The sequence below is a fragment of the Photinus pyralis genome, unplaced genomic scaffold, assembly GCF_008802855.1.
Source record: "Photinus pyralis isolate 1611_PpyrPB1 unplaced genomic scaffold, Ppyr1.3 Ppyr1.4_LG2, whole genome shotgun sequence".
Classification (NCBI taxonomy): domain Eukaryota; kingdom Metazoa; phylum Arthropoda; class Insecta; order Coleoptera; family Lampyridae; genus Photinus; species Photinus pyralis.
In genome coordinates this window covers 32,066,304-32,079,862 of record NW_022170403.1, presented here as the reverse complement: position 1 = coordinate 32,079,862, position 13,559 = coordinate 32,066,304, and the positions used below count along the sequence as shown (strand labels likewise).

Genomic DNA, 13,559 nt, shown 5'->3' with positions numbered 1-13,559 from the left:
AATTTAGGAGTTTAGTTGCTACGAGGGATGTAAATTGTATATTCATTCAGCAACCTGGGGGGAGGATACAGTCAGATGTATCACATAGTCCCTCGTTTGGTTACTTATCAATGCTCAAGAATCATAACCTTCTAAGAGAAATTGGTAGCTCGAACAAGATAGTAGTTATACACTGCCTTTTTGTGAGGCCCCAGAAAAAAATTGTCTCGGATCGACCGGGAAAAAACATTTTCTTATAGAATGTGGCCTGTAGAATCCATAATTTCAAACAGTTCCAAGATTGGGCTACTAGTTCAAAAGTTACAGCCTTTTGAATTTTTTTTCGAATTTGGTTTCTAGTCTATAACTTTTGATTGAGAAGTCTAATCGAAAAAGTACGAATTGTTTTGGATTCTACGCACCAAAATTAATAAGAAAAAGTGTTTTCCCAAGAAATTTTGGTGTAGTCGATTTTTGGTAAAAAAGGAAGGTTATACACTGCCTTTTTTTGAAGCCCGCAAAAAAAATTGTCTCAGGTCGACCCGGAAAAAAATTTTTCTTATAGAATGTGGCCTGTAAAATCCATAATTTCAACCAGTTCCAAGATTGGGCTACTGGTTCAAAAGTTACAGCCCTTTGAATTTTTTTTCGAAATTGGTTTCTAGTCTATAACTTTTGATGGAGAAGTCTAATCGAAAAAGTACGAATTGTTTTGGATTCTACGCACCAAAATTAATAAGAAAAAATTTTGGTGTAGTCGATTTTTGGTAAAAAAAAGGAAAGTTAAGTATTCAAATACTATGCGAAGTATTCGAATACTTCTCAAAGTATTCAAATACCTTGCGAAGTATTCGAATACTAAATATTTGTGAAAGTATTTGAGTTACAAAAACAAATACTGCTTCCATAAAAGTATTTGAATACTTTAAAGGATTTAAATTAAAGCCCCATATTGTTAGAAACAATTTAATCCACACAAGTGGGCATAATACAATCACGTGAGTGATGCAATGCGTAAGTATAACTTGGTATAAAAGACTAAAATAAGTGGTAGAATCCCTCGACTTTTTATCAACGATAGGATTGAAAAAGGTGCTGTTTTTAAACAATTGACTGTCCTATAAGGCAACCCTCTAGTATTACATTTCTCAATTTATTCACAGTCACTTCATGAAGAAAATTGTATAATGTAATACTCAATCTTAACGTCCAAACACTTTACGATCTTCATGAATGTGAAGTTCGGTGCTACCAACCAATTTAAAATTTTGTTGGAACAGGGAAAATGAGGTTTATTTTACAAATTATTTGTGTGTGTGGTGCGTAAATGTAACCAAATTGATGTTAAGGGTGGAAATGATAAAATTCCGTGATCGCCAAAATAAGAACCACTCCACCTAGGCTTTTGAAATTAAAACTCTAAGACACACAATGAAAAATATCTTTAATTCATAACTTTCTTGTAATTTAAAAATTTAATACGTATAGAAATTCTTTAATTAGTAAACAAATGAACAAATTCCTTTGGCGCATCTGCTACTCTTTTTCCAATAAATTTTGCTGTTTCTCTTAAATCTCTTTTATTCTCAACATCTCTTTTATGTACTTTTTCAAAGTATTTGTCCATTTTTGTTCTTGTTCCAATCACATTTGCGATGGCTTGGTAAGACCTACTAAAGATAAACTTTGTAGCCATGAAGGTATGCGTTGTAGGAATGTAACTGTCCTCCCATTTCTGCCTGATACATATTGTCCTAGGTGCGGATAGTTCGTGTTGTGCTTCTTGGCCAAATATCCTGCTATACAGGGTCGCTGATAAGTCTGGAAACAGTCGATTATTGGGGAAACTATACAAGGTATCAAAAAGTTTTATACAAAAGATTTGAGGTTCTTTAATGTCTAGTAGGCAGTAGTAATTTTAATTATACAGGGTTTGCGAATTTCGTTATGATTATTTGAAATCATTAATTATTGTTTTTTGGTCAATTATATTATGACTTTTAAAATAATAGCGTTTATTTTCAAAACTCGATAACCCTGAAACGATTGAATTATGGTACATTATCGATAAGTTAAAATTTAGAGAAGAATTGCAATATTGAATAATATACAGGGTGTGCCATGCCTTTATGAACAACCTTGTATAATTAAAATTATTACCGCCTAGTAGACATTGAAGAACCCCAAAACTCTTGTATAAAACATATTTCGATATCTTGTACACTGATAAATCGACCGTTTCCAAACTTATCAGAGACCGTGTATAGGCTAAGCAGTCCTTTTCAAATTCTGTTTGGAAGTACTGCTAACTGATGATGAGGTTGTACTCTCATAATCTAAAATTGATCTCTCCGTTAATTCGCCTGTTTGAAGACATCTGCCAATAACAATTGATCCTCTTGTAACCTTGGGGAAGATTCCACATTGTAATGTTTCGACACAAAACCAGGATTTTTTCCAAGCAGAGTAATTTGTATCCTATATAGGCCACTTAACGGAGAAAAGATGATCATGCATACCTCCCTGAGTCACAAATCATTGTCTTTATTTTCTCTTGAAACCCTGCGATGAGCACTTTCAGAAACCTCCAGTGCTTCATTATCACTAAACGGAAGAAATAATGTTGGGATAGCTAAAAAGATGAACATAAGTAAATAAAAATTTAACTCCTATAATAATTAGGTGTATGTATTTTATTTAATTTTACGTACCATCTTTTTTTAAGTGTTTTGGATGATAATTCAGTAAACGGGCTTGAAGTTCATCTTCATAATCAGATAAAAGGAAGTGCTTGCTACATATTCGCTTATTTTTAGGGTTCCACTTATCCTTACGACAACATACTCTTACCCATTCTTTAACAATGTTAGGATCTTTAGGAAATGTAAAAAAGGAGATTTTGTGTACACCTGAATCAGAAATTCTGGAATTGCTTTTGCATGTAACTATGGTACATGTGTTACCACCACTCATCTAAAATAATAATTAATTAAAAAGTGCATATTATAATTTGGGAACTAACCTTTAAATCACAGCTATGAAAACACACACACAATTCACAAACTATGTCTTTGTATTGTATCAATCCAGTATCTATAGCTAATGTCTTTACACAAACTTCAAAATTCAACAAAGGTTCAGCAATTACTTTACTCGTTACACTACAACAAACGAACCATAGACAATGTGCTTTGTCTATGAAACGAACAGTGGTGAATGGTGAACGTCAATTTTATCATTGAATTTATTATAAATTCAATGATTTTATTTATGTCGTCCCGATGACGTATTCATCCCGTCCCTCCCGCTTCCGCCATTACGGTTACCAGGTAACAGCGTTGCCAGTTATTTTTAAAATTGTACTGAAATGTGAATGAAAATGTACTAAATTTAATTTTTTGTACTAAAATATGAAACTGATGATTTTCATTTATTACTTCAAAGGTGTAATTCAATTAGCTATAAATTATCATGAAAAAGATGAATAACAAATAGTAAATAACAGCAACAAACAAGACCTCACTAAAAAGTGGTGAAAGTAGCGTTTCTTAATTTTTCCCTCAGCAACCATAAGAGTTACAATTTACAAAGACTGGAGGCACGTCTTTGAATGGGTTTTTGGGTACGCCCTTTCCGATTTTGTACAAATTTTTTTCAAAATTCCTACTACGAAAGGGCGCACCCCTAAAAAGAGGTGCGGAAAAAAGTCTGATTTCGACGAAAATTGGTAAATGGAGGGTTTTGAACATGAAATGTTACAATACGTATTTTCGCCACCAACCTGTTAAAACCAACAGTTTCCCACTTGCTTTTTTTTTTGTGTGCCGTACATAGTCGTATTCTTAAAACATGCTACTCAATACAGTATTCACTTTTTTTACAGGTCGTCAGATTACATAAAAAAATACAGTTGATAATTTCTCCAAAACGAAACCTGGTATTAAAAATTTGCCAATTTCAATTTTCCTGGTATATCTTCAGAAGTAATGGTTTTCAAGATCCTAAAATGCATTAAAAATGATTGTTGATAATCAAAAAATTTCTTTAATTTAGATAAGAAAATAATACAAAAAACACTTCAATGTATCATATGCGCCAACTCCCACTTTTGATTAACATCAATTGGTCCCTCAATTTTTATCCCATCCTCAGTTATGATCCCAATCTGATATTTTGGGAAGCTTCTAGCATCTCGGTAGTACAGCACTTCCATACATTTCTTCAATAGTGCTACAGCTTCGACTTCTGACAAAAGAGGATTTTTGTCAAGCGCATCTCTTATAAGTGGAAGTGCTAAATGTGCTCCGTACCCAGTGCAGATGGCCTTATCTTCGTACGCTGTACCTAACTTATCGACGGTGCCCAAAAATGGCACGCCATCCTAAAATAAACAATTTCATTAGACGATAATAGAAACACGGTAAAAACCTGTAAGCCGCCAACGACAAATGTATTCCAGAACGGGTCAAAACGACTTCTTCGATTATACATGATTCTGGTTAACCAACAGTATAACGATTTCGGTTTTAGTTTGAAACCGTCATCGAGACATTCCTCGTCGATGCTGAAACCAATCTTTGTGTTACAAAAGTCCTTTTGTAATCCGACGCAAACTTACACTTTCTGTTCAATAAAATCTTTGACATACTGAAAGTCGCCATAGTCACCTCCGGCGCCCAGAATAATGTTGTCGTTAACCTTCATTATCCTCGGGCAATCGCGAAAACGAGCCAGTGATCCATACGATGCCAGTAAATCACCGGCAATTATCACTCCCGAATTAAAAGCGAACGCAATTACTGATGTTGCCGTTGTAACAGGGGCCCTACCGCGAATTAGGGATGAATGCAATTGCAAAGGGAATGGGGTACTTACTGCGAATGTTGGCTTATATGTTGCTTGTCAACATTAGATCCTGGAAAATTATAAAAAGCGCCGGGAACGGGCCCATTCTTCCATAAAGGAGGAGCGCCAAACGAATCGGTAGGATTAATCATTTTGTTATTAACAAATTTTGATGTCTTTCGCAGGTTATGTATTTTAATTTTACGGCAAGTAATAAAGATGACTTACAAAATTTTCGTGAATTTTGATTGGTTAATTTTTCACGATAGCAATTACCAACCTAACAAAATAAAATCTAATGCGTTTAAAAAGCAGGACCGTACTTAAAAACCAGTCTCAAAATTATAGTCGAAAATACAAAACGTGTTGAGAGAAAGTGTTTAAAATGTGAAATGGTTTCTGTACGTTTATTTAAATACACAATATGATAAAATAATTGCAATAAAATTTACATTGATCAGTATTTCAAATGTATCATCTCATTATTCGATTGGACGCTTAGAACACACAAATAACTAATAAATTGGGAGTTTTTTATTGGGCCATGTTAGATTTTTCACACATTTAATAAGGTGTTTTGAAAAGGATCTCTAAGTAAAGCATTATAATGGGCCTAAATGAAAGCTCTTGTAGGTGTCTAAAACTTCTGCAAACAACTCCTTAAAGGCATTAGAAGCCTTTGGAAAGGTGCTATAAGGCATGATAAATGCCTGAGAAAGTTCAAATAATATTTGCAGAAAGAAAAATGTAAAATATTATAATTATTTAAAATTTTATAGTAGTCTGTTGTAGGATAAGAATATTTGTATTCGATTGGAAACATTATACCTCAATTTCATTGAATCAAATCACACACACTTTCCTTTACAGAAGAAAAGGTTAGTTAGTATAGGTGAGGTATGTTAAACATAAATAGGAAACTATTAAAATAAACTGCTGCATTTATTATTTGAGTAACTAGCACTTATAATTGTCAACAAAAAAATAGAAATAAGATTTTTTGGTACTTACAGTTTTAACAATATCACAAGATTATTCGACAAAAAACTAAATCGACAAAGAGATTTAAAAAAGATGCATTTGCACATACCAGAGCTTAAGCACTTTGCATGTAATCCGTCCACTGCACGTACAAATGGTTGGTGTTTGTCAGTTAAGTACATTATTGCCTCGACACATTAAATGCATACCAAGGAAATGACGCTTAAAATATAGTTACTAACTGTCACGACAATAACGCCTAAAGATATACAAACAAGCAAGCCAAAGGCGCCGCACAATAGCAAGTGTAGAAAAATTGACAACGGTATAAGAGGTGAAATGAGGTAGAGTAATTTCTTTGTTGACTTGCCCATTCTATGACGGAGCTACATGAACGGACTACAATATGAGATTGATCCTCCAGAAGATAAAAAATGAGACTACAATATAACACAGTATATGATAATGACATTTATATAAAAAAGTAATGTTATTATTACGTGTGTCTAACACATTTTATTTTATCCTACACATTTTGGTGATTTATTACAAAATACTAACCGAAATTTAACATTTGTAGTATAGGATAAAATAAAATATCTAAACAAACATCTCCTCGAGATTCTTAAATTTAAAGTAAATAGTATACTATTTGTTATATACAACAAAAAATAGTTTTTATTTCATGGACCAGTCAGCGTCACTTTGGGTAAAAACCAATTTTTTTTAAACAGCAACAATTTATAAAGTGCAACAAACTTAAATATTCCCATTTGACTCTGACTAGAAGAGATTACTTATATCAAATATTCTTAATTTTATTAAGACTGTATAGCATAGCTATGTCTTCATAATATTGGAACACATTTCACTCCTATTTCCATTTGTGTTAACTCCACGTTGGATCGTACCCTTTCCAATTCAAACTCGGCGTTAAGTATACAGTTCGTCCCTTGTAATTAAATGTTACAATGCCTTTATAACCCGTTCGTGGTACACCGCTCTGCGAACAAAAATTATTTGAACTGATACCTTTTACACGTCATAGAATGAATGTAAGAAGTGCAGCACAGAATGTATCACTAGTAGGTCTGGAATAACCCCCCCCCCCCCCCCCAAACAATACATCCATCGCCATTTCTGGAAGAGCATGATCTAAAACATTTTATCCGTTCACGAATTATAAGTATTAATGTTATTGGCGCTAACACAGAAACGCACCCACCCATTCAAACGCTTATTGCAGTATTGTAGACACAGATTTTCATATTTAAATATGTGTCATTCATAGACAATTGACGATGGACGTATGTCATCGCGGAGTTTATTGTGAGAGATTGCAATTTGTCTTCTATAAATTTTTTCCATCTATTTTGGTTTAACTGCGTTTTGAAAGAGATGCGCGCGATCATGATTTTCATAAAAAAAACACCTGAATGTGTGATAGATTGAGTCAATGTTTCCCATGTCTCAACCATAAAATGTGGATTCATTATCACAGTGCTATACAGCTCATAAAAATGATACCAGTTTACCAGGAGGATTAAAATAGTATATCTGTGTTTGTATAATGCCAATATCTGCTTCCATTTTTGCACATTACCATGTTAGCTAAGTATAAACACGCCCGATGTTAAAAGTGAAAGTAGATATTGGCAGTAAGCACAAAACAATCTGAGTTATTGATATATGATAAATTGAAGATTGTGTTATTATCTCCATATCGTACAGCAATTACCTTAAAGTCATCCATTAGACCTAATAATTTGGCGGTTCGCTTATACACATCTCTGGTGTGGTATATTATTCTAACACTTCCATCATACGTAATTGCATTATCTTTAAGTTCTTGGTAACTCACTACAGCACTTTGGTAAACAGTTCTAACAAACTCACTATCATAAATATCCTAAAAATTCAACAATGTAATTATTAATTTTTATCATAAAACTCAAAGGGCATACTTTCATTAAGTAACTTAAATTCATTTTTGTAAAAGGCACAAACACTTCGTTCAATTTGATGTACTTCAAATGCTTCTCAAAGAATAACCCACTAAAAAATAAACAACAATATTTGGTCACCCGTAAATAGCGGCATTGAACTTACTTGGAAACACCAATCTTCCCAAACGTTCTAGTTCGTGACACTTCTGGTCGAATGCACGCCCTATCCTTCCTCTGCTCAGGAGACCGAATCCAGTCATCCCAATAGCTGCACAAATCAGTTAGTAAACAAAATCTCGATTAAAACAGAGAAACATACGCTCTAGGCCATTTATTGCACAACTCCACCCAGAGAGATTTAGTAAGCATCCAGCCTAAACCTGGGAAAAAGTCACTCCGATACAACAAATCCGGCCGATCTTGATTAATAAGACCAACCTTTCCATTGTCATTCCAAGCGGAAATGCACCACAAACTCGGATCCTTCAATAACAACGGGTACGTCCCGGAGAAATATTCGAAAAAGTCCGGTGCCACATTTAAATCGTCTTCGACGATAATGGCAACGTCAAAATTAAAATTAAAAAACGTTTGATTCAAGGCCCAGCCGTAGTGTCGGGCGATTTTAAAGTAGCCTTTAAATTTCTTCTCTTTCGGCGGAATATCGATTTCAGACTGATCGGGTTGTTTGATAAGAAGCACTTGCGAGCCGTAACGTTCGATTACCTCTGTCGTTTCGGCGTGGTTGCAATCCTACAAGGTTTGGTTAGTGTGGTAATATGAAGTATCCCCTAGGTATACGATTGGCGGATCTATTGCTACCGTTGGGTGGTACTCACTTTGTACCATAAACTCAAGTATACAAATTCATAAAAATGTTGATCTGTTTAACGCGTGAAATGCAGTTTTTACCAATCTTGATATGTAAACAAACACATTTGCTTTAATTTAAATTAATGTAATGAATATTTCTCTATGCTTCTATCACATGGAGAGGGCGCATGCGCACTCTCAAGCATCTATGCGTACACCACAAGCAGCTATCACACCGCGTTCTTCGCATTCACATTAAATGGGTTACGCTAAAAACCTTTTTGAAAAGTACGTTATATGATAATGAAAAACCAAATTTTCTTTAATACGGTGAAACCCAAAGTGTCTTAAAACATGTTTTTTAAGAAGGGTTCTAAAAAATTCCTGAACATTAAATCAAAACTCATTCCAAAAAGTTGTCGCCAAGTTTCAGCCAAAGTTGCTCTACCAACCTAACCCACTATCCACTTCGTACAAAGGTTATAAATTATGAAAATTTATATGATTTTAAGAAAGTTTTATCTCATGTTTTATGAACACACCTTCAAAAATATTTTGCATCTATAGTTCATATTAATAGCCATGTATTTTTCCCAAAAATCACAGCTTGCACTTGTCAAAAAAACCAAATTTCAAACATGCTAAATTTTTTGCACATGTTTAGTAGACAATTACATTTATTTTCGGATCCTTCAAAAAATTAGAAATATCCTACAGGGTGTACAATAGAAAAAACAAAAACGTGAACTATATCTCATGTTTTTTTAGGAAAAGTTGGGGTGAAAGCGAGTGAAGTAGTTTTTGGTTAAAAAGTTGGCCCCTTGATAAATCTTTTGACGTGTCTCGGCGTTTTTTCCTTTAATCAGTGGTTTCCTATAAATCCGTGGTGGGAAGTTTTGAAGCGAACACCCTGCACCGTGCATATGGTATGACGGTCAAGATAGAACTGGAGACATGTGCTCCTTGTAGAATGATGAGTAATTTTATTTTGCAGAGGGCCGATCGCAAAAAGCAAAGAATTCATTTGCCATAATGCCAATTTTTTTCTACTTCTGGTTTGGAGAGAAATAACCCCAAAATTTTCTTTTAATAGAGTACCCTGTATATATTTTATTTTTTAAACACAATAAAAAAACGGCGTTCAAAAATACTAGCAACAATGTATTAAACAATAGAACAAGATACAAAGAATTGCATAAGATTTTCAGTAGGGGAATTTTTGCTGCTCAGCTCGCATTCAAAAACCAGACTTCTAGCTTAGGTATATTCAATAGCACTGATCCTTGAACAATCACATAAGGGGAATTTTTTCCTTTCTAAAATTCCCCTAAAAAACACACAAGCGGACCTATTAAACAAAAAAATGGAGGCTATTTTTTACTAAACAGGAAAGGAAAAAAGTGTCATTATGATCAATCAAATTCTTTGCATTTTACTGTAAAAAAATCGATTCATAAATAACAGAAATATTCAACAGTTCCTGGACTTATGCCGCATATATACAGGGCGAGTGAACGTTTGCACACAGTGCTATTATGGCCCTAAGGCCCAATGAAAAAGATATAGTTTTAAAGAAAATTCAATTTATTATTTTAAAAAATTGCATTAATTTAATACAAGCTTTGCCTGTTGTTAAAATTTTGATTTCAACAAAACATCGCACATGATTTCGAATTTTCCGATTCTGTTTTCAATATTATATTTATTATCACTCAAAGAAGTGATTTTTGTCGGTGACCCCAGGAGCTCGTTTGCTATATTTGTTACAAGTTTATTAAAAGTTGGAACCAAATGCAGGGCGTTCCATTAAAAAATTGTAACTTTATGGCTCTCTACTTTGTGATCGCACCATGTAGAATTCAAAATATTTTACATCATACAACAAATCGTTCTGTAGGGCATAACAGCACTCCTCGCAATCGTTGACTCACACTGTACAAGGTGGTTCAAATTCGTGGATCACCATTAGGATCTTCGCAACGGTGAGACAGACAGTATAAGTTAAATGGGAGTAAAATTGACCCTTTTTTGACTAAAAAACGCATATGACATTTTTGAAAAATCTTTGAAAGTACATGAGGACATTTCCCCTTAGTGTACTTTTTTTGGAGAATCTGTTATAATAATTTTCACACTAGATGCTAGATGTAGAAGCAACATGACAAAATGATTGAGTCCTGTGATCTGTACTATCATCCAGGGGGGGGGGGGGGGTAATCGCTACCGCTATATATGAATGTGATGAATTTTTTTTTAATGACGCGCACTTTTAAAATAGTTAATAAAAAAAAGCACGCCGTACTAAAAAAAAAAGTTGATGATGGCGCCAAAAAATCGAAAGTTGCACTTGAAATCTAATCATGCAAAAATCAAATGAAGTCGCAAGAAAAAATTAGCACATTTTAGTTTTTACTGGTTCAGGAACTAGAGCGTTTAGAACAATTAAACATCATTGAAAAGGTGGAATATTCACTCAATGGTCACCCTTGAATTTGAAGGACCCTGTATACAGTGTGTTCATTTGTTTTGTCCACATTGCTTGGCAACTATAAGAGCTACGAGGTCGGTTAAATTAGCAAACAATTTCTATTATACAAAACTATGTTAATGAGCACTAAAAAAAATTTTTTCAACAGTGGTTTACAAAGTGTGGATATCAACTTTGTTATTTTAAATGGAACTATATATTTTTGATTTCCTTATTCGATAGAGAATTTTCTTCTGAGTTCAGTGATATAATATATGTATACCCTTAGATAACAATTTTTATGAGCAAAATGCATGGTTAGATTTATTTCAGTTTTATTTTAAAATGACTAAAATAAGTGTGCCATGGACGATACAAATGAATGTGAAAAACAATTACTTTCAAACAAAAACACAACAGATATATAAATTTACAAATCCTGCTCAAATTGTCCTCCATTTTCGTTAATACATATTATATCACTGTGCTGTTAAATAATAAAGTTGGTATCTACAGTTTGTGAACCACTGGTTGAAAAAATGTTAGTCTTTTAACATAGAGATTGTTTCCTAATGTAACCGACTTCGTAGCTCTTATAGTCAAGGAATATTGTAGCCTGTATGTCGATGCCATCTAGTGGGGCTTAGTACCTACTAGTTTCTTTTTCGAATTATTTTACGAAAATTTTCATTTTATCTAAGTGTTGAGGTCATTGGCCCCAGGACGGCCCCTGACACATGGTGAACGCATGTGGCTTGCCTATAAAACAAACCGACAAATCAATAGACAAAATAACACAGTTATTTCATTTGACGAAAACGAAAAACCTACGAGAGCTCTTGGTTCCCGAGAAGACAGCGTGCTAAAAGCAGCTGGAAGGTTTACTCACATATGAAGATTAGATATAAGCTGCTGAGGACATGCTTATGAATTATCTCAAAATAAATAACATTTTGAGTGCTATGGTACTTGTCCAAAAGTGAGAGGTAGATAAAAATCAAGTAGGCCTCAATTAATGACAAATGCATGCTTCGTGTAGATCTTTTATACACTAACAAGTGTCTCGAATTAGAGCAGAGAATTTATGGCATGATGTGCAATGGGACGGGGGTTTATTGAATTTTATCTGTCAATTTTTGTAACTGTTTGCAAACTGAAAATCCTCGCTAAAATTGAACAAAGAGCAAAATGATACTGGTACAAAATTAAATTAGAATACATACCGATATATGGGGTTATCATAAGGTAAGGAATATACTTTAAAGTCTTATGTTAACTAGTAGCGAAAGTAAATGGAATCTAGTTGCCTTGTAATTGGATTTTACTGTGTCTATGGAAAACAAAAGTTATTGTGTCAACTACTGATACAGTTGTTAGGCGTAATCATCGCAACTTATAGAATTATTATACTAAATAACGCTGTGCACAATTTGGAGGAACGGTTGGTAATCGTACATCAGCAAAATGGACCACACATCGAACATTTACGTTAACCACTGACATAAGAATTCCCATTATTTAAGAAATTCTGTTGTTAACTTAGTTTGTTAAAAATACATAATAATCTGAAATATATCCCTTACTTTATGATCACCTTGTAGATTTACAGTGAGTGGTTTAAATGCAATCGGCACAAAATTTGAGTACTAATTTATGTTTATGATGAAGTTAAATTTGCACCTCAATGTAGGGTTAAAAATGAGCAGTTCAACAGATTGACCAATCCTATTTCTAGGGGCTTTTAACGCATCAACTTGCCTGGCTAACTATAATAGGAAACTGATCCGGATTCGGTCTATACTGTATAAGTTGATCTAAGCACCGATTAACACTGACACGATTGCATGCGATTACCACGACTGGTATAACGGTACCTTTAAATTCTCTTTTCGTAGAAACTTCGTTTTCCTTAGAGACATCTTGTTTTTTAGCCTCAATAATCGAATGTAAGGTACTAATAAAATTCTTGTTAATTTTAAACTGTTCGAGTATTCCATTTTCCAATTTCTTCAGTCCTTTATCCACTTCTTCGGTCGTATCGGTTACGACTAGTGTATGGCGTTTAACTGTTATATAAATGATTAGGATCCATATCAGAAAACTAAACCCTAAAAAATATGTGCGCCTCATTCGCATATTATAATTTACACTGGAAGAGAACCTGAAATGTTTAAAAAACTATAAAAGATAAGGAGAAACTAAACACTCACATTCATTCTATGTCTAAGTAACCTTATCTGTAATAAACATAGTTTTTTTATTATTATTTATGTACACGTCTTTGATGTTACATGGCGATAAATAAATGTTATGGAGAGCTAAATACAAAAAATATCAAACATCCCATTAAAAGCCTCAATGCGGTTTTCCCTATTTGTTGGTAAGTGTCTAATGATGAGCTTAAGCAGTTTTTTTTTAATTTGACGTGTGTGGAGCTACGTCCAAATTGCACAGCAGAAAGTGTGTTTACATTGCATATACAGGGTTATTACAAATGTTGTTCCCGATTTCAAGCGTACAAGATGAAA

At 33.8% G+C, this 13,559-nt stretch overlaps 2 protein-coding genes and 1 long non-coding RNA gene across 3 annotated transcripts; all 3 read right to left on the bottom strand.

The window, feature by feature from the left end:
- Positions 1-1,406: 1,406 nt before the first annotated feature.
- LOC116164210 lies at positions 1,407-3,212 on the bottom strand. The gene is made up of 3 exons (XR_004143838.1): positions 3,002-3,212; positions 2,691-2,952; positions 1,407-2,611 (listed from the first exon to the last, which is right to left on the bottom strand). It is a non-coding gene; the product is annotated as an uncharacterized LOC116164210 (long non-coding RNA).
- Positions 3,213-4,003: 791 nt separating this feature from the next.
- LOC116164209 (proteasome subunit beta type-4) lies at positions 4,004-5,066 on the bottom strand. The gene is made up of 4 exons (XM_031478353.1): positions 4,855-5,066; positions 4,598-4,804; positions 4,408-4,543; positions 4,004-4,360 (listed from the first exon to the last, which is right to left on the bottom strand). Exons 1-4 carry the CDS (start codon positions 4,974-4,976, stop codon positions 4,058-4,060), a joined length of 768 nt encoding a protein of 255 aa, XP_031334213.1. The 5' UTR covers positions 4,977-5,066; the 3' UTR covers positions 4,004-4,057.
- A 681-nt stretch (positions 5,067-5,747) lies between these two features.
- LOC116163112 (alpha-1,3-mannosyl-glycoprotein 2-beta-N-acetylglucosaminyltransferase) lies at positions 5,748-13,432 on the bottom strand. The gene is made up of 7 exons (XM_031476962.1): positions 13,242-13,432; positions 12,790-13,192; positions 8,071-8,504; positions 7,915-8,019; positions 7,770-7,860; positions 7,544-7,714; positions 5,748-6,808 (listed from the first exon to the last, which is right to left on the bottom strand). Coding segments are annotated over exons 1-7 (1,320 nt in total). The 5' UTR covers positions 13,244-13,432; the 3' UTR covers positions 5,748-6,694.
- Positions 13,433-13,559: the final 127 nt, after the last annotated feature.